The 24,936-nt window shown below is 38.3% G+C and overlaps 1 protein-coding gene across 2 annotated transcripts in view; it reads left to right on the top strand.

The window, feature by feature from the left end:
- COL4A1 (collagen type IV alpha 1 chain) overlaps positions 1–24,936 on the top strand; it is a 109,589-nt gene that overhangs the window by 30,327 nt on the left and 54,326 nt on the right. For both annotated transcript variants that reach the window (XM_048933910.1, XM_048933907.1), the window contains exon 2: positions 14,463–14,516. In XM_048933910.1, coding sequence (XP_048789867.1) covers positions 14,463–14,516 — 54 coding nt within the window. The remainder of the gene's footprint in view (positions 1–14,462; positions 14,517–24,936) is intronic.

Here is a 24,936-nt window from a genome sequence, read left to right as displayed (position 1 = left end):
TTGTTACTCAGAATTGTCAATGTTTGCATTTCTTGCAGTAAACTGAATATTTTTCAATTAGTGAATCTAGTCAGAATGTTCTGAAACAGCTAGACTAATTTATAGCTTGTGAACAGCTTTACATCTGGCACTGAAATGTCAGTGAAATGCTTGTCAATTAGGACTTAGCCTTCACATTTCATGTGTGCATCACTCAAGGTGATTTTTCATTATCTGAGGATAATAATAGGGAACTTATGGCACATTTCATGAACATATACTGTAAGATACAGAATCCATTTTTTTGCTATTAGAAATTTATCTTTTCTTTAGCAAAACTACAAACTCTGCATACTGCTAGTTCCGTCTGTGACATCAACCAGAGCTGTTCACAGGCTGGGAATGCTCTAGCAAAGAGCACTGGGAAATTCCTTTTCAACACCTGTCTGAGTGCCTGGAAATTTGCAAATTATGGTATGAATCCATGTTGATAGTGCCACAAGGTATGATCGTTTTTCACAAACTAGAAGCCAGTCTAAGCTAGCATTACAATTGACTGCTGTAATCAATTCAGTTCTTTGCAAATTAAATGAAGTCAACCTGTTCTAGAAAAAAAAAAAAAAAAAGAGAGCACCATGTGTAACAAACTAATGTTAGGCTCCCAGTAAACCAATAAAAATGGGGGTATCTTAGATAGTGGTAGTTACGGTCTTGGAAAAAGCAGAATGATCAATAGCAAATGATAAGTGCCTCAGGTAATTGCAGTACTTGAGAAGCTTGTCAGTTTGACATCTCTCACATTAGACCGACAGAAAGTACAGGCCCTCAGTGGATCAGCCTCTGGTTTTTCTTGCATCATTTTCTTGATTGACTCAAACATCATTTTAGTTTGAGAAGCTAAAATTGGCTGTTAAGAACATGGTGGGAAAAAATGTCGCCCTATTAAAGTCCTCATATAATTTAGTTCTTGAATGGGTTTGATGCATGCCAGTGGTAATGCAATAGCAGGGCTAGGCCTGCAGGAAGGAGAGGGCAAACCTGCAGCAGGTCCCCCCAAGACTGTGCTCACCTGTTATGAGCTGTGGGGGTGGAGGAGCCATACTTGTGTCCTACATGCTGCCCTTTGGGTGCATTGAGCCTCTTAATGGGAGGATATTTTTTGGAAGAGCTCTATTCCCTACCTTCTCTACCATTTGCTATATTAACTCATGTGTATTCATTTCAGAAAATGTAAGGTTGTTTTTTTTTCTTTTTTTTTTTCCAAAGAATATGATGTTCAGTGTTTAGTATGGAGCTTTTACTGGATGGATGAGCTTACTGTGCTCCAGTTGGTTTTTAATTCTAAATAACATACATGTCTGTTGAAGCCTACTTGTGTCTGCTTGCTTGTCACTAATAAGTAGAAGCAGTCTTGTAGCTGAACATTACCTGGCTGCTTCTTACTGTCTTGAAATAAACAACTCACAAAATATTTTCAGCTAAATATCAATTTTCATCAGTGTTTGCATTTCTGCTGGCCTTTACCTGTGGAATGCAGGTTAGGCAAATATTTCATTTTGCTCAGCTATGGCTTCTCAGGAAGTTGCCAAAGAAAAGAATGGATTTTCTTTAAAATCACATTATTTCCGTTTCTGCAGCAAGAGCTACTTACTTTTAGTTTTGTACTCAATTAGTTCAGCATTTTTGTAAGCTGTCACATATGAAATACTTTCCTGGATGCTCGTGAGGCAGTTTTTATTTATTGAATGCAGTCAGAGGCTGAAATGTTACAATAAAAATTACGTTGTATGTTTTACAAGGACAAAAGAAAAAAACCCAACAATTTTTGTCAACTTCCTGTCTAGTCAACAAAGAAACATAAAAGAAAGAGAAGTCTGACAAGTTTGTTTCCTTTTGCGTCTGACAAATGTTGCACACTAAAATAATATTTCCTGTCACTATTTTGTTCTATTGTGGTCATGTTCCAACATTTAAATTTTTAATAAAAACGTGGTTTTGAGAAAATTGTTTCTGTTTTCCATTTGGATCAGACAAGTACACGTGGGTAATGCATATTTTCCCTTGTGGCTATGTTTTAAAAATGCTGAAAGAATCCAATTGACTAGCCACATTGCAAAAATTGATTTGAAGGGCAGAAAAAGAAAATTAAACTCTTTGAAAAATGTTCTGGATAGTTGTTAGTTCCTCATTTTGAGACAAATTTGTGTTTAATGGACATACTTACAGTATTTACAGTTTATCGTGCATCTGGAATTTCACAATCAAATTGCAAGTGAGAACCTGATTTGTGTAGGAAGAGCTGGCATTATAGTCTGTCCCAATATGCATGTTCTTTATGTGCCTTTATGTAAGTGATGAATTCAGCTCGAGTTAGCAGATTAAGATTAGGATTGGGATTTTCCCTGTTCATTGCAGAGGGGTTGGACTAGGTGACTTTTGTAGGCCACTTCCAACTCAAATGGTTATATGTCTCTAACTTTAGGACAATTGGGCAATAAAAGCTACACTGATCATTTTAATACCTTTCTGTGAACTTCTGCGTGCCCTAAGGCTCATAAGTAAGAACTGGATCAAGTGGGAGCTGAAACCTACTGAAGTATGGAATTTCATGCGAAAAAGTGTGTGATGTAGACTATCTGATCTTCACCTTGGGTAGAATTTCTTCCTTCCCATGTAAGTTTGCTGCTTATGGGATAAATGAGATCACCAATGTCCCTAAAGGCATCCAACCCACTCAGTCTTACAAGCATAATGCTCACTAGTAACTTGAGTTTTTGCATTTTAACAGTGCAGCAGTAATACTGCTTGTTGGGAAGCAGGTGACATGACCTCTTCCCTGTAGCTCCTAATCCTTTTAGGAGCTTTGCAATCCACAGTTAAGGCTGTTCATCCTCATTCTTTTTGTTGAAGTCAGATACAAGAAAGTCAAATCACAGGTGCACAAGAATGCTTGTGAAAGAGAGAGGCTGTTGATCTCTGAGGAGATTTTCCTACTTTTCACATCTGTGGAGGATGTAGAGCAAGTGCATTTTTATGAATATGAGGTTCTGCTTCAGTCATAGGGCATCATAAAGTCCTTGAGAACTGGATTTGTGAAGTGAAGCAGTGGTTTGGTGGTTGATTCTCAACTATCTGTCCTGGTAGTAAGATTTGAAGTTGATTTGGGGGTTGAATTCTCTTTTTCTCATTGTTATGTTTTGTTTTCCTTTTGCTTTTTTAAATCTGCTTGTTTCTTCTCCCCAAACCCTTTCCAAAAAGACAATACCACTTGGACAAAGTATTACTTGGTACCCCTGAGTGTTTATCAGGTGCTTCTCAGAGAGAAAAGAAGAGGCCTTTGGGACTGTTTGCAAGAACAGACAAAAACAGTTGGTTCCCCTCCCCACCTCCATACCACCTTTGTTTTGTTTTCTTTGTGCTTCTGACCAGTAGAGTATTTACTTCTTTACTGATAGAGGATTTTTGTAAAACCATGAGCTTTGCATTTAAGATTTATATTTTTTGCAAGTTGAGGCTCTTCAACAGCCATAGTCATGTCCATGTGGTGTCTTTATGGAGCAGTGTCCTTTGAAATGAGACTGGAAATGAAAGAAGTTTCTGGAGTGTGTGGTCTTTAGCAGAAAAGATACTGATGTGTCTTGAAGAGAAAGCAGTACAAAGTCAATGTTATCCTTGCTGGCCTGCTCAAAAAAAGCAATGCTTCCAATGCTTCCTTTTTAGGAGTCTAAAGAGGAATCTGGCTTTTGTCAATTTGTTGCAAAAATTATTAATTTAAGTGAACTGAAGTTATATCTCTGAGCATGAGAGAGGATGCCCAGGTAGGTTGTTGACTGTTGATTTGTTAGAATATTTGAGAAGAATGCATGCAAATAAACACCTGTTCCTGCTTGCAGTCCAAAATGAATGATGAGACTATAACACAAACAGTCCTAAAACAGTTTTCACTTAAGGAAATATTGTTCCAATTTTAGGTTTGCCTGTGATTTTATAGGTTTTCGGACTGTCTGTCTGCAACAGCGGGCTAGAATCTTTCACTGCAGCAATTAAGTATGACTTTTTATTGTTGCGGTTTTCCTGTAGGACGAAGCTGTTTTGTAGAGGCTTGAGATCTATGTGGAAGGAAAGTGGGTTTATAAAATGAAACATTTTGTATGTGTGTATATTTTGACTGGCTGCTAAGCAGACTAAACATGCTGCATGCACATTAAATCCAGTGTTTGACAAGGATGTTGAACTGCTGTGGTTACTGCTGCTGTTTCCAGAATATCTTACAGTTTTTAAAAGGTATTAATTATTCATTAACTATCTTATGATTCTTTGTTGAGTCTGCTGACCAGAACGAGGCTATCACTATCTAGCCTATCTCTTCTTCCCAATGTTATTGAGGAGATTAGGGAGCTAACATCTTATCCAGAAGAAAAGCTTATGTGAAGTGACCATGTTTTTAATTCAAGAAATCTTTTAGATAGAATCATACAATAAAAATTGCATGAAGTCTAGTAAAATTTGATAGGTTTTAAATATTCCAGCTGAGGGACTCCTACTGCAAGGATTTTAATAGCGAGTGATGTACTTCTCAATATGCCATGGAGGTTGTTGGAGATTTCCCTCAAGGCTTTCTTTGTAGAAGCTGTGGCATTTCACAAGCAGGGGCAAATCTTTGTGTAAACAGGATGCTGCAGCTCTTGTGAGATGGGGTTGTGTACTGTGGAGGTACAGCCACTGTTTCAGAGAGTAACTGAAGGATTCACAAGGGTCATCAAGTCCAGCTCCTGGCTCCACACAGGATTGCCCAAGTCATCTGCTTCAGTAGCAGCCTGTCTGTCATGAGGAACAGGTACAGGGCTCTTACTGCAGGCACTGCACATGCCTTTATGGACGGGTACATAAACCTAAATCTTTTTGCACATCATATGGAGCCAGGTTTTTCATAAGTCATTCTCAGAATCTGATCAGGAAGGACTAAGGCATAAGGAACCAGTGATGGAGAACAGAGGACTGGGAAGGAGCAAATGAATGCCATTCATGTATTTTATGGGATATGGAGGCTGGATACCTCCTGGGCAAGATCAGGACCAGGGTAGCATTGGTTCATAACTTCCTCCTCTGGTGGAAATTGGAGTTATGTAAGTTAAAGCGCAGTACTGAGAGCCCACAAAAAGGAAAGCTGTGCAGAGGCCATGTGATTTGTTTAAAACGCAGCTGTCCTCATCTGTGCTGGACTGAATGTCACCTGGGTTTATCCTCAGAGCCATGGCCTAAAGGTCCAGGAATTTATTTTTTTTTTCCTGGGCTTTTCTCCCATTGTTCAGTGCGTGTCCCCACCAAGAGGATTTCACCTCCTTGTTTATTTAGTCTAGGCAACCGGTGGCCAAGGGAGAAGCCCTCCACTTCCCAGGGCTGTACTGTTTTTTACTTTCAAATCTGTTTGTTTATGTTGACATCCATGTTCATCAGCTAACGGAAGGGAAAAGCATGGCTCACCAACTTGCTGTAAACATTTGCAAAATTGCTCCACTGGTTTCCTGCACATCCCCCTGAGGCATTTCCTTGGCCTTGAGGTTTACAGAAAGGCCTGGGGATGGGTTGGAGCACTGAGGCAGTGTCTCTCCTACATACTTGCTTTTCTCTGCCGTCCTGATGTATTAGGGCCTTGTAGGTGCCAAGTACCAGTTATAAAAGTGAAAGGCTGGCAAAGGCCCTGGGCACGTGGCTCAAGGGAAATTGCCTTTCTCTCAGGGTAGCAGCCAAGAGGGTGGCAGGCTGCACAGGATGAGGAGCAGCACCCACCTCACCAGAGGGGCCACTGTGCACATTGTTTCATCTTTGTGCAGGACCTCTACCAACCATATAGATGTGTGTGGACACAGGCTCTGAGGGTCTGTCTATGTCCTGCAAACCATGGTGACCAATGAAACCATGAGAGAGGATGCAGGATGGTTACGTGGCCTTTAAGAAGGATACTTTTTCCCAATTTGAGAAAGTGCCCCGCCATAAAGGAGCTTGGCTTGCTGCCATTTTGCTGCAAAAGTGGCTGTTCTATAGGATGGTTTTCAGTCCTTCTCAACCAGACCTTGATTCATTCCAGAGTTTCCTGTAAAGAATTTTAGTTAGAGGAAACGCTATAGATGTCAATTTTTGTCCAAATATGGACCAACAGGAATAACTTCATATTTCCTGTGAACTAACTGGAAGCTCCCAGGTTTTGCATTGCTTTGTGAAAATGATGTTCAAACAATTGACAGGAAAGTTGTGTTTGCAGAACAGCTTTCAGGGAACTCCCATGACCCCACATCCAGGACAGACCCATAGGGAGTTTAGAAAAGAATTTCAGAGATCTTTACAATAAAACATTTAATCTCCAGCAATCTGGGTCTCATTTGACTAAGAAGAGGTGACTGTTGTTTTTTTTATTACAACTTTTTTTTCTTTTTTTAACTGAAGTACTTCCATCAATGCTAATTAAAAAAGATGTATATAGATTTTTTTCTGAAATAATTAACATTAAGCATAAAAAATTGAACTAGTGTTGCTGTGAGTGGCCAGAATACGCTGGAGATCTCTGACAAGGATCTGCGGTCTGTCTGCAGTTTTTGTATAAACATCCTGTAAGATTCTGGTAATAATAAAAACAACAACAACAAAACAAATACATCTCCCAGCCAAACAGAACAGAAATCTGCCAAAACCTACAGACAACTCTGCATGTCCTAAGAGCCATAAAAAAAATAGTTCCAGCTTAGAATGTTGTTATTTATTTGTGCAGAATCAGTTAACTGTCTAAAACTTGTACAATTATTATAAATAAAATCCAAGTTGAATCATTGTAATCAGTTCAGATTTCATCATGAACGGTGGTATTTCATGCAATAAATTGCTATTTCATCTTAACTGTGTGTTAATTTGAGTGAGATTTGCTTAAAGTATCCCTCATTAATAGAGATACCTGATGCACTGATGCATTAGTATCTGACATTCCAGTTTTCCACTGTGTAGGTTTGATAGAGGAAATTTCTCATCTGGTCTAAAGTGATCTCTAAAAGATATATTAAAACTTTACATTAACATATATAAAATAAATATATAAAGCTTTACATTAACAGGGAATATGCGGGGACCACTTGTGCTTCCTTCTGTCCCACACCTGTACATCAGCTTGCATCCCATAGAGGTCTTCAGCAGAATGAGTATTTTCATTCATCTTATCCATACAGGATTTAATGAGCCTTTGGAGATTACTGGGTAGTACTCATTTTCATTGCTTAAACCTAGGCACCCAGTGCCATTTGGAATATTTATTAGGCATGGCAGATATGAACTAAGACCTAGAGGAAAGCTGTTTCCACCTGGCCTGGCAGCTGGAGACAGGTGGGATACCATGGGATATCTTGAATGGAACTGTTCTTCTGTGCTTGGTGAATACCAGATCTTCAGAAAATGGAAATGACACAACCAAGGGTCTTAAATAGCTGCTACATGATGGAAACTTTCAGTTAATGCTCACCAGAGCCAAGCTTGGAGACTCAGAGGCTGAAAAACCAATAAGCTACCCCTTGGTTCAAGGAATTCCCAATACAGTGATAAGTGTAACCTGGCAATAATTTCCTGGGAAACAAAAAAATGAAGATAAGTGGCCAACTTTTTTTTCTTTTATTGGAGGATAAAGAGGATTATGGAGACAAGGAAAGACTGGAACTTGCTGGCATTATAAAATCATATGATATTCTTTATATATTTCCTCCATCATTTAACTTTCTTTAGACATCTGAAATTGATGGTTTTACAATTGAAATGAGAGCTGTGCTTGATTTCTTTTCTCTGCATTAAGTCCTGAAAATGAAAGCATGGTAGATGTTCCTTTTCCTGAACAGTTTTGTAGGTTGAAGTTCATCTGTCAGTCCAGGATGGTTAGCTTTGTATTGACTACTAAGAGTCAATTGATTCTTACATTTAAGAAACTTTAAGCAAATCTCACTCAAATTAACATACAGGTAAGATGAAATGGCAAATTACTGCCTGAAATACCATGCAAGATTAAACCTTGTTTAGATATTTGATTACAGCCAGTCCTATTGTACAGACATCACCAAAGAGAAGTTACTCTCCTTACAGCAGAGGTTATGGGAGTAACCTCTATGAGCAGCTATGTACCAGAGCACTCTTCTCTCACTTTATCACTTTTAATAAAGCTTGTAGCCCTTCTAAAGCCCTTGTAGGCACAGCAGATGTCTGCTGCTTCCTTACAGTACTTGTGCAAATGCTTGTGCCAAGGTTCCCAGTGATTAAATGCACTTGGAGCGAGAAGTCACACTGATACCATTCTAACTATCAATGGGAGCTAATTGTCTTCAAACTAATAGTTTCTGTGATTCACTTCAATCTAGCTATAATAGTTGATTCATTTTGAAGTGATGTTTTCTGCTTAGGTGCTACACTTAAACTGACTTTCTCTGATGACAAGAGAGAATACATTGCACTTACACTGTAACAATTGCTGCAGTTCAAATACTAATGAAGGAGAAGTGCAACCTTCAAAAATGAATAGGTCGTAGATTTTGATCAGGAATCGGTGAATTTGTCAGCAGATTAGCAATTTGATTAAAAAGAAGTTTCTAAAACTGTTGAAATACAAATGTTACCCATATTCAAAGAATAAAATATTAAGAATAATAAATACAATTGTTAAAAAAAATCAGAAATATTTTTAATGAATGCTTCAGTAGTGCAGTGGGGCTTGTTTGATTTTTCTTCATTCATTATGATCAAAGGAAATGCATGTGGACTTATGAAGGAGTTGCTTTTTCCTAATGGCCATTTCCTTGAATTTTAAAGCTGCCATGTTCAGTGCAGTCAGCAAGTTTTGACTCCACTCTTCAGCTCATGGTTGATCTATTTTTTGGTTGACGAGATGTTTTGGTTTTTATTTTTGCAAACAACATTTATCTTTTTGTTTAAATACGGTGTTGCCATATATAGAAATAACAAAACTTTTCATACTGCTGTATTTATTTAAGGAAAAAAAAAAAAGATTTCACTTTTCTATTTTTTTTCTATTTTTTCTTTTTTTTTTCTTTTTTCTTTTTTTCCAGTGTAGCCACATGTGTCCATAATCTAAAATAAACCTAATATAACAGAAGCAAATAAGACAATCTTTAAAAGAAAAATTTTTGATCTAGCTAGCTATAAATCAGAAATTGTAGCAACATCATTTTTTTTCAAGCTGTTAATGGACTGCAACATCAGTTAAGAAATATTTTGACTAAGTGTTGCAGTTAACTGAAAAATAGCAGTGGTTTCCTCTGGTGATATTTTACACAAAAGGAGAGTTCAGGTAACCCAGTACAGCCCTATCTAAAGAGTAAACGTAGGGGAATAGTAATGCAGCTAGGCAGCTATTTTGACATTCTGAGGAGAGAAGAAAATATGAGAGGAATTTGAGATAAGTATCCTGCAGTTGGCACCACCTCCCTATTCCCGTATTTGGTGTGATGTGAAACTGGAGACATGGATTGATCCAGCTCTTTTGTTGGCTTTATGAGTTGTATAAGTGCGTGAACAGGTGGAAGTGCAGCCTTTGCTACGCACAGATCAATCTCCACCGTGGGAAAGTTTGTGCAGGGAGGGAAGGACTGTGTGAAGGCAGGAGATTCAGCTGTCACTTAGAACTGCCTGTGTGACAGGGACATCCCATGAGCGTAACCAAAATTGGTGTTTGAACTGGGAATTGGTATCAGAATTCAGTCCAGATTGGAATATGAACAAAAGCAGCACAGGGTGCGAAATCTTCACAGTTCTCAGAAAACGTGACCAGTTTAAGTATGTCTAAACAGAAAATATTATTTCATAATTAATGAATTATGAGATGAAATCCTAAGTATTTTTTACTCGCTGAAGCATTTCAGCTATGAATTAGAATTCTATTATCAGTGCTGATCTCATTGGTTACCTGTTTACAAGATTTTCAGTCACTTGAAGAGCATCGTATTCCCTGGAATGAGATTTTCAACATCATCTGCCTTAAGTAAACAGTGAGAATATTATCAGATTTTCCTTATGCCTGCGTTCTACAGTGTAAGATTTGAGCTAGAGTGAAGCCTATGCAGTCTTGCTGCTTAAGCTAGTAGGAAACCTGGCAGCTGAAACTCAGCCAAAGAAGGCTGATTGATGCTGTGGGAAGGTGAACTACATTGTGTCTCGAAAAATACACTTCTGTCAGAGAGGTGAGTGCCCAGGAACTGGCTCTGACTGGTGTTCTTTTGGTGCTATCTGTGGTTTCCAGAAATGGTGCATTTCCAAATATGGCTGCTGTCTCCCTCGCAGGCTGCTAATCTGGCTGTTTGTATTGTTCCTGTATGTGTTCCAATGGCTCTCAACTGCCAGGAAAGTAGCTGGACGTGGAAAAACAGAGCAGAATGCAGAAGTCTGTAGCTGAGGTTTGACAGATGTGCTAGAAGCTGAACTGCAAAGCAGAGTTTCTTCCATCAGCAGCCTTTTCAGCATGTCACTGGGGCTGAGCACCCCGAGGCCTGGGATTCGTGGCCTGTGTGTGCTGGCTTGGGAGATCCATTCATCAGCAGCACGCTTTTAGGACTTTTTGTTAATAAATGAATTGCTCTCTTGTAGGCAAATATTTGGTCTGCATAGCACACTCATTTGTGTGATGTTAAAGAGACATAATCTTTTTTTCTTGTTTGATACTGACTTGCTAGCATGATTCACTAAACTTATCAGTTGCAGACAGTCTGGGAGAAAGAAACAGAACGGAAATGCTTGTCACAAAATGAAGCAATTCATTCTGCTAAATTGAGCTTCTGCTTCTGGGCTGATGTTTCGTGGGAGGAGGAAGAAAAATGCATGCCACCAAATATATAACAGGCTGGCCAGCAATGTGAGGGAGCTGTGGCTGCTTGAAAGCTGCAAACTTGACTGTATGGAGGTGAAGTATCATGGTACATCTGGCAAGGGTCATCGTATTAATCTGTAGCTGGTTCCTATGCAAGTGATAAAGAGCTTTCCTCTTCAGAGTCTCCTCCCATGTTGCACTTCCTGCATAGCACCATTCCTTCTCTGTTTTTGCACTTGGAGGACAGCAGAGATTGCTTTGAGATCCATGCGGTTCCTGGAAAATATACTGTTTCAGAGAGAATGTCTAGGAGATAGAACAAAGCTATGTATCTCATCTTTAGGCTTGTATGATGGGAAGTCATAATCTAAGTTCATTTCCTAAGATTTATTTAAAATCAGAACAATTTAAAGTAAGCAATAATTTGCATAGTTTCAGCTCACTTACATTGAGGTGACGGTAATTTTTCCATCAGGATAAAGTTTCCCATTGAGGACTCTGATTCCCTATGTACATCTTTTTCTCTCGGTTTTCCCCCTTGTTCACGTACATAGCCCATACTACTTTCTGCCTGTCTCTCCTACTTGTTCATCTAAGGTGTGATTCATCTACATGGAAAGCAAACATCCAAAATAGAATCACAGAATCATAGAATCATAGAATCACCAAGGTTGGAAAAGACCTAAAAGATCATCCAGTCCAACCGTTCACCATTACCAATAGCTCCCACTAAACCATGTCCCTCAACACAACATCCAGCCTTTCCTTGAACACCCCCAGGCTCGGTGACTCCACCACCTCCCTGGGCAGTCCATTCCAGTGCCTGACCACCCTTTCCGAAAAGTAATAGATTAGGTGAATCTCAGCCCAGAATTGCCTGTTTCTTGCCATTGAATAAAGGGTGACTGCAGTGAAGTGATATGGATGTTTGTACAGGCGCTAGGTCAGATGAACAAAAATCTTAATTACTGTACCTGTTGTAACCATCTTCCTCTCTCCAAATTTCCCACCTCATTACGTAAATGACACTTTGACCTCCTTAAAGTGACCTTTGATCCATAAGCTTTTTCTAGTCTGGCCTTCTCATCTTCCCCAAAGACCGAGAGAAAAAAGCTCAGACTTCTTCCTAGCATACGCATAGCCTTATCACATCCTTCAGATTTAAAAATAGGTTTTCATAGCTGCAGATAATGTTATCCAGTAGAGGCTGTCATTGTTGGCCGATCGTCCATCCGCTTACAAATGTTGCAGCCAGAAACAGTAGGAGGTGATGCAGCTATAAAACAAACAGAAAGTATTAGTAATACAGGTGGTCTGCTTTGGCATAGCAGGCCACAGCTCTTGTCTGCAAAACGGCATCTTATGCAGCTGTGCTGCCTGATGCTTCATACCTTCTTACCTTCCTTGCCTTTGGTTATTCTAAACTAAGGCTTAAGAAACAGGAAAAACAGAACATAATAGCATCTGTTTTGGAAGTACAAAAGGAGATGTGAAAGCACAAGTCTATTCTTCTGGCCATGCCAGATTTTAGAACAAAACCCAACTGAAAATAAATAGCAACATACCTTTTTCTAAAAGGGTCTATGTTAAATAACAGGCTTAAGGAAATATGAGGGGATTAACTTGAAAACAGATGTTTATAATGATTCAATGACGTGTTTTAATTACATTCCCAGATGCAATTAAAACAGACTTCTGAATTTAAGGGATGTGTTGATAAAACTGATAACATTCTACATGATGCTGGAGGAGGAAGTATGAGCTTCAGGCATGCGTCCTCCAGCTGTGATCTCATCAGGTCTGAAAAGCTAGAAGAGGCTGTACTTGTTCAGTTCTTGAAACAGGAGTTTCAAGTGTTTTTTTAGGCAAAGTGAAGTTTCTAGTGTAAGAAGTGAAGCTGATTATTCAGAGGGTACCATTTTTCTGTCCTGGTCAGTATTGAGTTGGCATTGTAGCATGTGTTGGTGTTGTTTCCAGGTCTAATTCTCTTTCTGTAGCATAATGTAAGAAGAAAAAAAAAGAATGTTTTTGCTTTGTGTGAATGTGGAGAAAGCTTGACATCAAACAACAAAATCAGTGTCTCTACTTATAAAAAAATAAGATCTCATCAAAAGCAACAGTTGCCTCAGGTGTTGTTGTTTTAGTTTTATTGGACAGCCTTAAGTAATTCCTTTTGCAGCATTAAAGCCCATGTTCACTTTGATTCTTTGGTTTAAAATAAAATATACTTTAAAAGTGTTAATGTATTATTTAGCTTCCCTGAGTGATGTTGTCTTTTAGTTTCTATTGAGTTTTCCAAATTCAAAACAGTAGCATTTGCTTTGGCTTCTCAGCTGCACTGATGTCTCCATAGATTGTGGAGCCTATAGATTTGGAGGAATGGGTGCTTGGAATCCTTGATGAAACCTCATTCCAGAGAAGCGCTGCCCATGAATGCTCTGAGATAATGGCCTGTTGTGGCTGGTGAAGGACCTTGCGTGCATTGGTGGATTATTCAGAGATTTGCTTGTTTGCCTCCGAGTTTTTTTCTGAGAGGTATGATAATTAACAAGAGCAATGGACTTACCTGAGTTAGTTACAAGTGTCTTCATGGAGGCAGTGAGGAGGAGAAGGGAGGAGTAGCCTACATGCACTTGAGTATTCAGGAACACTATGAAACCATAAGCTTTTTCTTGATCATCAGTTAATCTGACTTCTCTCATCTGTTTTCTGATTTCATGTTCTGCAAAGAAAATGAGAGGCTCTTCATGATGAAGTGATAAATACCTCAATACTTTGATTACTGATGACTGTTAGCCAGGAAGTAATCATTGCCTGTCCAGTAGACATTAACAATTGTCTCTACGTCTCGTAAGAGGAGTAGCTTGCCTTCTTGGAGACTGGTTTGGTTTGATTTTGTAAAATATGTACAGATCTACTTGTTTAAATACTTTACTGTGGTAATTATGACAGTATTTTAATTTCCTTGCAAAACAGTTATCAGCAGACTGCTAATTACTGATTAAAAACATTGAGAAGATCAGTATTGAGAAACTTCAGGTAAAGATCTGGAGAGTGTTGAGTAGACAATATTTTGTGTCTACAAAAAAGAAACATAGACAGTATTCTTCATGTCTGCTGTTTTTCTTCTTAAATCCAGAAGTCATTAAATGCTGTTTTACCATCCCTTTCTCCTCAAAGCAATGGCACGTATTTATAGAGGTTAAATATTATGTAGAATGCAAGCCATATATTAATGATCTGGTACTAAAGAGATGCTTCTAAGAAGGGATTGATTATATTTTTAAAATATCTGTTGGGCTTTGAATGTATAAATATTGAATAGATGGAAGGTCATGTTTTGAATTGTCTTTCATATTGCTATATGGAGAATGCTTGTGTATAATGATGAATTGTGTTTAAAATGGTAGCCAAAAATACAATAATTTTGAAGTAATGTAGTGTTACAATGTTACAAAATCATCTTTTACTGGACTGGGACTGAGAATGTACATCTGTATAAGGATAACAAAGCGTTGCATGGGCTGAAGTGGGCATTCCCTGTGCTGTCTTACCCTGCTGACATTCCTGACATGTTTTGGTAGGTTCTGTCTGTTACCTAGGTCAGATGATTAATCCCTGCTTTCTGTTTTATTTTCAGGGTTGTTCTTCTAGTTGTGGAAAATGTGACTGCAGTGGAGTAAAAGGACAAAAGGTGAGTATATCAGCTGTCTCTACTTCATTTTCTCTCTCACTTGAACTACATGGTGTATAATCTATTGATTTCAGTGGAAGCTTGCACCACTATAGGGCATTTCCAATACCAAGTCCTTCAAGGAGGGTTTTCAAAATGCAGCCATCTCAGTACCAGCAGTGCCAGAGGGCTGAAGGGATAGGGATGGGAAATAGTATAATGCCATCACTATATGCTGAAGCCCCCATGGCTTGCCCATACCCTCCCCATGTCCCCACTGAATGGGATGCTAGCCCATCAGCCTCTTCTTTCCCATGCCTCACCTGCAGATTCCTCAGAAGGCAGTGCAGATCTTGACTTGATATCCTGACCACCTCTGGAACAGACATGAGCACCTCCATTCAGAAATGCTCCCCTTCAGTTCTTTTCAGGAAAGGCTGTAATACATCATAAGCAACGTAGTGCTGACTAGGGTTAACCCCAGGAGGCAATGACCTACAATAGCAAGAAGGAGGTCAATAATAAACTCAAATATAGCAAAATGTTTCAGTTCAGGAAAAAAAATCTTAATTTTTTTTACAGACCCTTGCAAATCCATTCCCATTCAACTGTCCAAATTAGTTCCATGTATGGAAGAAAAAAAAAAAGCATATTAAAGGATTCTTGTGAAGCAATAGCAGTGAAGGAAAAATCCAGTGTACTTAAACATTCCATGAATTCTCTCTGCAAATTACCCACTTTGTAAATACTGTAGACACTGAATCACTCTCCTTATCTTTTTCAATTTTGCTGTAGAGATTTTAATCTACACTATCTTTGGTTGTGCATGCACACGTACTGTATATGTACTACAGTTATAAATGAGTGTAAATTAAAGGCTTTTTCGTCCAGTGGGATCATTTTTCAAGGTAAGTTGTTCAGATCACCCAATAAAATAGTCTGAAGAGTGTTTTGTTTTTGTTTTTTTTTTTAAATTATTGTTTGTTTACTTAAAAAAAAATATACAGCTAGTCTTCTGCATTTTCTCACATGCGATAGCTACATACTTACAGATTAGGATATTAAGAATGCTTGTTGGTGGTTGTTGTTTAATGCTTTCCAAAACAGAGGAATGTAAATAGCTTAACTGGAGATTGAAGCAAAGATAATTTTATGTGTAGCAAAACATAGATTAATTTGTGAGAAAGATGAAAAGTGCCTATTTCCAAAACATCTTTGAGGTGGAGTTTCATTTTTTAATGACAGAGTTAGTATCTGTGTAATAAAAGTCAGCTGTCTATTAAAAACAAATAAAGCAAAGATTTGTAAAAGGCCTGGAAATCAGAATTTTTCCCTTGATATCTTGATCTTATTTTTCAGTTGTGAGTGCAAATGAATCATTGTAGAGCAAGATGAATATTGTGTTGTAACTCGCTTGTTGAAAGCCATTATTTTCAGTTCATGGCACATGCCAGCATCTTGTAACTAGATCATTTTAAAAAATGATAGTTTGGGGAAAGAAAATCTTGTAAAACTTATGCTTCATTTATTTAAGGCTTTGGACCTGACTTAGCTAGAGCTTCCCTTTCTGACATTTCCTATTTGCAGTTTAGAGTCTGAGTCCTATTTCTCAAAGAAGAACAAGCGCCTGCCTGATACAACCAGAGCCAAAACTACCTCAACTTAATGTGGATCATTTAAAAATGTAGGAGAGGTAATAATATCAGTATGTAGCAACAGAAGTCATTGTAAATTCAAAATTTCATGCTCTTTACCAAGAGAATGATGAGGTGCTGGAGCAGGCTGCTCCAAGAGGTTGTGGATGCTCCATCCCTGGAGGTGTTCAAGGCCAGGTTGGATGGGGCCCTGGGCAACCTAGTCTGATATGGAGGTTGTTGGCCCTGCATGCAGCAGAGGGGTTGGAACTTGGTGATCCTTGAGGTCCCTTCCAACCCAAGCCATTCTATGTCTTGTTCAGCAAGTCTTACGCAGAACTTTTTGAGTCCCATCACAAACTTCTCTATTTTAAATGTGTATTGTGAAATATTGACATGCTTTCAAACCTTAAATTTAAATAATTCAATTACTGACTTTTGAGACCTTTGAACAAGTGAATGAATAGTTATGCCTAGAAGACTATGCTCAAGAAAAGCATTTTAAACTATTTTGGAATACATTTAAAAATAACTTAATTCAGATCATTATCTATCAATGCTTGTTCATTATATTAACCCTATGAGACTTTCAAATGTGTACTTGGCTGTTTGAGCAGAAAACTGAGTTTTTGCTTAAAACACGTCCCCAAGCTTTAGTCAAACTTTTTTTTATATCAGGTGCCTGTGCAGAACAAGAACAGACTGCTACTCAGTCCCAGGCCCAAAAAAGAGAAGTTGGTCAGGGAAAGCAAGAGAAGCATTCTCCCCAATTGCCTTGAAACGGTCTCTCCAAACAGCACATTTGGATTTGAAACATGACTCTTAAAAACGGTTCCCATTGATGTTCACAGTATTCAAGGCATCTGTTACTTCAGAGATCCATTTGCAGATCATTTGATTGGAGAAAAACTATTGAGAAGGGCTGCTCCAGGCCAGGATCCAGGCTATGATAGGGCTGCCATTCTAAGCCTGTTCTTTCTGGTACCCAAGAATATGTTGGAAAACATCTGCTTTTCACTCCTCACGTAGCCTCCTGTGTGGGAAGTACATAACCATTCTGCCCAGCACCATGCTCAGCCAACATGTTGCCTGTGCTGGAAGCCCTTTTGATCTGGCTCCTATGTTATGCAGAAGTGCATAAATACTGAAAGGCCCTTTCCAATCCACCCACACTCTTTAGCACTGTAACCACAGTATTTTACTGCCATGGGAGCCGCAGCAGCTGCGGAAGTGGGTACTGGGTTTACCCTTTAATGCCTTAATTATTAACATCTGGAGGTAAATTTCTTACCATAGTGTGGGAAGAAGTTCCAGGCCCTAGGATCTGTGGTTGGGGAGTGGAGGATAATTAACATATATTTGGTGAAATAATCTTATTAATGATCTCACCAGAAAAAGTGCTGAAAATAGTATTTGACTAAAAAGCTGTGGAATGCCCGAAGAGTATTTCTTAACAGCATTACGGACATGGAAGAGTGCATTATACTGCAGTGTTACTGTCTTCCATTTGAGAATCTTTTTATCAATAAGACCATTTGGATGACCATTTTCAATGTGTTCTCTCATTAGACTGTTTCCATGAGAATTGCATTTGCATGCCAAACGCCTTTGAGATGACTCATACTTTATCAAGGGCGTGTAATCGATGAAGTCTAAGGTTTTTCATCCCTTTCAGAAAATCTGAGAAAGTGAGTGTAATTGCAGCAGATGGTTCTTATCCTATAAAGCCTTTATTATTACACTGAGCATCAAACTGTTATTTTAAGCTATATAAAGTCAAGCATCTAGTATCTGCAGAACAGAAGGTGCAGAAATTCTAGAATAACATAGTGTTACTAAAATAATGAAGTAATAAATAATACCTTACTCTTCTCCATTTAATAGATTAGCTTGAAACATCTTCATTTGTCTCCTCTTGCACTTTTTATTTGTCTGTCTGCATTATAACTGACTGTTCTTTCTAACCTCACTGAAGTGTGAGATCCATTTAAACTGATTACACTCCTCAGTGCTTGCCTACTTTTTACTGGGTCACTCAGAATCAGGCAGAAGATGTATTTTCTCTTTTATCTATCTAGATTTTGAGAACAATTTCAAGCAGCTGTGAAGGTAAGAAATGCTAGCCATTAGCATGTAAAGAAAAAGCAGGTTAAGCATTTAATTGCTGTTTTAAACAAAGTCTGCATAGGGCAGAATAAAATTCCTCTGACTTTTTTTCAAGAATGTTAATTCTCTCATTCGTGACCATTTACGTTTGTTGGCACTTTTTTCCTGCCTAATTCAGAGAATGTGCATGTTCTATTATACGTACACAAATTACTTCTCTGTTTCTCTCTGAGGTTTATCATCCCTGCATGGGTTGCAGAAATGCGCACCCTGGCTTTGCTTCATCCCTTTCAGGTCTGGAAGTCAGGCAGATGTCTTAGACAGATGGGCAGTGATGGCAGCAACTCTGTATCCTCCCAGTTCAAAGCCGCAGTGACTGGGCTTTTCTCTCTTGTAGCCGTGTTGTACAGTCTAGAAAGTCACCCATACTTTTGCTATCTGCAGATGGTTGGGCTTTTTTATTTACTATGGATATTGAAAAGCTAACTGTGTCCAGTTGACTGAATTTCTGTGTTTTTATTTTATTTTATTTTATTATTATCAATATTAAGGCCACCCAGACTGGGAGGGCCTTCAAGGCTTTTCCTTCTGTCTTAGGTAGCAAAAGATAGAGAAAAAATATTTGTGGTATTAATTAGTTAAAACAATGCAAAGGTCCCTACTGGAGAGAAAGTCAGGCTGTCATTGGGCAGATAGTTAACAGTTCTGTAGTTAATAGTTCTGATAGTTAATAGTTCTAAATAGTTCTGGGTTTCCTTTACAAAATAGCACATGGCAGCAGGTCCATTCCTTTAGTGCAGCAAGTTGGAAGTCAAATATCTGTACTTTTCATATTGAACCTATTTTAACAGCATGAAGACTTTTTTTTTTTTTTTTTTTAATCAAGGCTTGGTCTTTTTAAACTTCTAATTGTTTCCTTGGTACTGTCTCTTGTAAATGTTTGGTATTTGGTTTTAATTACTTTCTCTGTAGTTTTGCTCAGTATTTCTGCCTAGTAGCTGCTGTTGGAATGTACCTCACTGACAGCACCTGCTCATGCCCGAGTTGGAAAGACCATGAATTCAGGACACTAAGGAAAGCAAAGCTAAATTATATATCCTGCAAAGGGCCATCAAGTTGACAAGAAGGATGAAAGGCAATGTTTGAGGAAAGAATGCAGTCTGGAAAAGACTAATATATTGCTTGAAATTGTCTAATAATTCTTGAAAAGGGGAAATTGAAAGACTGTAACAAGATAAGCAAAAATATTGTTCAGTTCCAGATCTGATACTCTTCAAGGTGACTTGTAGTTCAGAAATATTTCTGAAAATCAGGTCATTGTCCCAGTGTTTGTGTCAATTCTGCAGTGCTAGTAGTGTATTTTTATTTATTTACCCTTTCTCGGAGAAAAATAATCAGAGAAAAGCATCTATGTTTCATAAAGAGAACAAATGAACAAAGCTCCTATTCTTGGAAAGAACAAGATGTCAGAAGGCTAAATAATATTGAGTGAGTTATAGTAAGTATTGAAAGTTTTCCACAGTCTCTCAATTGGCAGGCCAAACTTTTAAGTGACATTTGAAGCCATTCGATTTTCATACTTGGAAATTGTCAGTGGAAGCATTTGTCCATTTGCCCAAGTGGAACTGAATTTCTCTGGCAAAGTTTTCTATGTTGAGGTATATAGTGGACTCAGTACAGTAGATATCTGAAATGAACACAAACTAGCTGATTACCCGATGAATTTATATCTCTGGAAAGAGTGCAGTAAAGCGAATATTCCAGTACCACTGTGTGGTGGGGTGTGCTCATACTTTGTTTTCAGAGATGAGTTCAAAAGGTTTTCACATGGTTGTATTTCAGCTGACATAACTTTTTCAACATCTGTTGCCAGATGCATATTTTTGCTTGTAAAGAGATTATTATAACAATCTCAGGCATTTAATCATGGAAGAAAACATGCTCTATAGCTTCACAGTGTTTGATTTTACACTTGTACAACTGCTGTTACTGTATGTCTTTATTCTGGTTCCTTAAAGGATTACCGGATGTTATTTTCATCTGAATCATATAAGCTTCCTATGAAGTCAGTGAAGTTTCCCAACTGAGACATTAATGTAAGATCAGAGAACACCTATAAAATCCACGCTTCTCTGAAAGAAGAGCCACCCAGTGCCTCAGCAATAGCCAAATACCAGTTGGAATCATCTCAACTTGTAACTGTTGTCTATGCCAACAGAGTCATGTTCCCTGTGTCTAAAGACTACACAGTGGCTATAACAATTTTGAATCAACATGCAGTTGTTTTGGAAACCGGTCACACATGACTACACCTGCAGTCTGCTTCTGCTTAGTGTGTGTTCTTCTTACTGCCTGTAACACAAACACCCCATCCTGATGACTGCATTCTGTGGGCCTGAGACTGCATATGCCTGGGGAGCAACATTACCTACATTTTGTAATTTACCTCTCAGGATTCTTCAAATTATTCTTCCATTTAATTTAAATTGTGTTTGCTGGGGATCTCAGACCAAGCCAGCTATTTTAATTGACGGTTCTGTGACACTTCTTCAACAGAAGAGTTTAATGATGCTTAATGTATTTAACAATCTGTCTCTGCCTACATTTTCTCTGTAGCAGTATTGACTGCATGCAATCTTGTATATGCATGTAATTGTTCCCAGGGAACCACAGTAATATGGTAATCTCTGTAAGTCACTTTCTGGTCTTCCTGGCTAAGAGCAGAAAGTGGTTTGGGGTTTGGTTTTGTGGTTTATTTTTATCTCCTGTTGGTGGTAGTTAATTGTTTGGTTCTATTAGCTCAGCTAACCTCCTACTTCAGACTGTAGATTTATGTTTTCAGTGAGAGGTCATCATAATTCAGATTAGTCATTGAAAAGAGCCAGCCACGTGGTGTTGGCTTTCCAAAAAGGAAATGTAAATTGCCTTAAAGTTTGGATTTTATTAAGGAAGGGGATAAAGCCAAATTTCATACAGAATTCTCAAACCTACTTCCAACAGGAGCAATAGCAAAAACAAATATGTAACCATATATGTTTTGAGGGAGACAGAGCAGGAAGAACCATCATGAATGTGGGATTTCCAAAGAGGAAGTTTAAAGTAGCTGCTAAAAAAGTGATAGTAAAGTAATTTATCACTCAAGCAAATTCCTAGCCAGCTGGAGAACATCTTTAGTTTAACCACAGAAGAAGCCTTGTGCCACAGAAAGAGCAGCTGAGAACAGCTGAGAAAGCATTTTCAAGAGATGCTGAAGAGATGTCCATTTTCTTTCAGGTGTGGGTCACACCTGAGAAAGTTCAAGGAGCAAGAAGTAAACTGAGTCATAGAGAAAGCAGGAAAGAAAGTTAACCTAAATGATGACAGTAATTATTAGAGTTCAGACAGGGGGAAAGCAACTTAGATTCTTGCCTGGAAAATCATATTTTTATTCCTTGAAATATTTCAAGAGTAAGTAGAATGGCAAAATGTACCCATAAATTTTGTTGCTCTTAAAGAAAGCATGTGACAACTTCCACTGGAGTTCAGCTGGAACATTTTTAAATGTTTTGATAGGCCAACAAAAATAATTCTCACTGAGGTTTGTGTCAGAGATCACTGCACACAGTTAAAGTAAATACTGAGTTGAGTGAGTGAGCGAGCACAGACACTGGCATCACACTGAATGTCTTCTTGATCTTCTCTCATTTGACACAGTTACTGACTTTTAACTGATACAACAAGAATAGCTTGTGGCTAGTTCACAGAATATGAAAAGCTTTGGTGCTTTTGAGAACCCTTGATTTTGTTGGAACAGTTTGATCAACTGCCAAGCAAAGCCTGAAAGACTGCAGAACTGCTGAACAAGTGGGTGTAAGGAGCAGTAATGGGGAGGGACGGTAGGGCAGGAGGGGAGTCTGAAGTGTGCTCTGATGCTAAAATCAGAACTTAGGGGAAAAAAAAATAAAAGAATACCAAAGGCTTGTATAGGATGGCAGCGAACAGAGAAGTCAGTGTTGTCCAGAAGTGCTGCTGCCAGCTGTATGCAGCACTGTTAATGAGATTTGCATGCAAGTACGAATCTGCGACTCAGATTTCTTGTCTGTTTGATATGGGTACAGAAGTTGGGAGTATAACAAGAACACATGCAGCCTTGTAAAGCTCATGCAAAGACAATCCTTTAGGATATTCTAAATATTAAAATATTCCAAGTATTAAATTTACACATGTCCCTCAACTGTAAGTTGTACTCAGCCAAAACTTTTTACCACAGAAAAAAAATGAAAAAGGACAGTGCCCAGAAAAAGCAAGACTTTCCAAAGCTATGTAAGGTACAAACCTTTGGTTGCAAAATTTTCTTTGAGCACTGCCTGTCACTGGGTACAATTGGATTTGAGGAAGGAGCAGAGAATATCAGCATCGTCAGTGTGAGTGGTATCAAAGGAGAAGAGCTGATCTGCCTGATGGATCCACCTGAGTCTCACAGCCTCAAACCATCTCTCACTAGGACAGAACCCCATTCAAGGCTGTGTCTCTTTCCTGTGAGCTCCTCTGGGTGGCAGTCATATACCACAGATTTTTGTGTATCCAGCCATCCTGTTTTACGCAGCTTTCTCTTTTTGTCAGGCACCTAAGCAGTAATCCAACTTCTGGTCAGTGTTTGCTGACAAGGAGCTACTGACTAATTATTCTCATATCTTTCACAGCCTCAAAAAGAGGAAAGTATCTGTTTTCCATTATTGGTGGGTTTTGCATCTTTCGTAGCTTAATTGGCTTAGATTGAATTATTCTGAAGGTGCTACAGAAATTACACTGTGGTATCTGTTCTCTAATGCTTCTCACTGAGTCAGGAGACTATAGATTAAATTGAAGAAACCCTGATTGACACTTTAGAGGCATGGTGTTATCTGCCTTATCTGGGTATTTCATGATTAAAAAATGATCTCAATCATAGAATCATAGAATCACTAAGGTTGGAAAAGACCTAAAAGATCACCCAGTCCAACCGTTCACCTATTCCCAATAGCTCCTACTAAACCATGTCCCTCAACACAACATCCAGTCTTTCCTTCCTTTGGCTTTTTTTGGAAGGATTTTTTAATTCTATGCAACTTTTTAAATGTTTAAAACTTTTGAAATGCCATTTCAGACCTAACTGAAAAAGCAGCTAAAATAGTGCTGTCTAGAATAGCACTGTCTGTCATGTACTCCTTAAGATACGAGCTACTTCATTATGAGAACTTTATTGCAGTCTGTACTGTCTAGGACCAGCTGCCCATGTTTTTACTATTTATGGAAGAGATTATTTTTGTAAATATGTCCATAAAAAAAATTGGCAAGAGAATAAAACTTGCATGTAACGTCACAGGTTTAGGATGTGAACAAAAATAAATGAGAAAAACCTGAAAAGTTTAAGATTTTTTTTTTTTTTTCTGCTGTTTCATCTTTGAATGCGAGCCTTTAAACAATGCCAAATGCAAACAAGTGCTAAATAATTTTCACTAATGAAGAAGGAAGGGTGGGGAGCATTTTTACCCCTTATTTTTTTGGACCCTCAGCACTGGAAGTGACTTAACACAATATGCAATAAAACAAAGGAAGAGTTACTCAGACCTAATGAGTTCAACAGATGATTAGAAGGGGTGGGAAACACAGCACCCTTTCGACTCAACCTGTCTCCAGGTGATAGAATTTCCTTTTTTTTTTTTCTTTTTTTTTTTTTCTTTTTTTTTTTTCTTTTTTTTTTTCTTTTTTTTCTTCCTTTTTTTCTACAGATGCATTTGTCCATCTACATCCTCTTCTCTCATGGCTCTTTGAGGTTGTTCTGTTCCCCAGGGTGGCTCTGAGTCTGGTCTGATTGAAAAAAAAAAAAGTTTGGAAATAAGCCATGCACACCTTTGGTGAAAGGTTTGCGTGACTTCCTCCTGAAACATCATGAGATGTGCTTTTTAGAGAAATCAAGGAAAGTTTAAACATAAAGACAGTGAACCACTTAGTTTGGTGTAAAACGCACAAGCATTGTGCAGACAGACCTTTATGATCAGTGAATGAAGCTCACATGCTGTTGGCTTCTGCTCTCTGCTAGTCTTACCTTCATACTTCTGTCCTTTCATGCTCTCCATTATACTTGGAGATAAACTACTCCTGGCTTGTAAAATGGTCACGTTAGGGGTTATACATGTTTTCTTTCATAAGTAAGTGGAAGGTGCAATGATTCTTTCCCTCCTTTTTTATTGAAGACAAATCTAAGTGGTAGTTTGCTGTAAATAAAAATCCCTTCCTTCTGAACATCCTTCCTACTTCTGTATCTGCAACACTCATTGCACTGGAGTCGAATACAGTGCAAAATATACAATGGCAAAATACATGCAAATGCAAAGAATTGAGAGTTTAAGTTTTAAGAGTGTGTTTGGCTCAATGAGTCCTAGAAAGTGAAATTTAGGTACCTTTGTTGAAAAAAATAAAAAGTGCAGCATTTGGAAAATGAGGAATAACTTTGTGATGAGCAAGAAGAATGACATGAAGCAGGCAAATTAAGTAGGGAGGAGCCATTATTAGAGCTAATTGAACAGAACTTGTAAGGTGGCGATGGACAACCAATTGCTTGACATTAGTTAAATAGAAGCTGAAGTTGTAGCCATGGCTTCCAAATATTAATTTATCTTCACTCAGCTTATTTTATTTCTTCTTCAGCTACTAAAACAAATTCAGACATACCACGTACC

The sequence above is a fragment of the Lagopus muta genome, chromosome 1 (genome assembly GCF_023343835.1).
Source record: "Lagopus muta isolate bLagMut1 chromosome 1, bLagMut1 primary, whole genome shotgun sequence".
NCBI classification, from domain to species: Eukaryota; Metazoa; Chordata; class Aves; order Galliformes; family Phasianidae; genus Lagopus; species Lagopus muta.
Note: the sequence above shows the minus strand (reverse complement) of the source record. Positions and strands in the feature narration are given on the sequence as shown.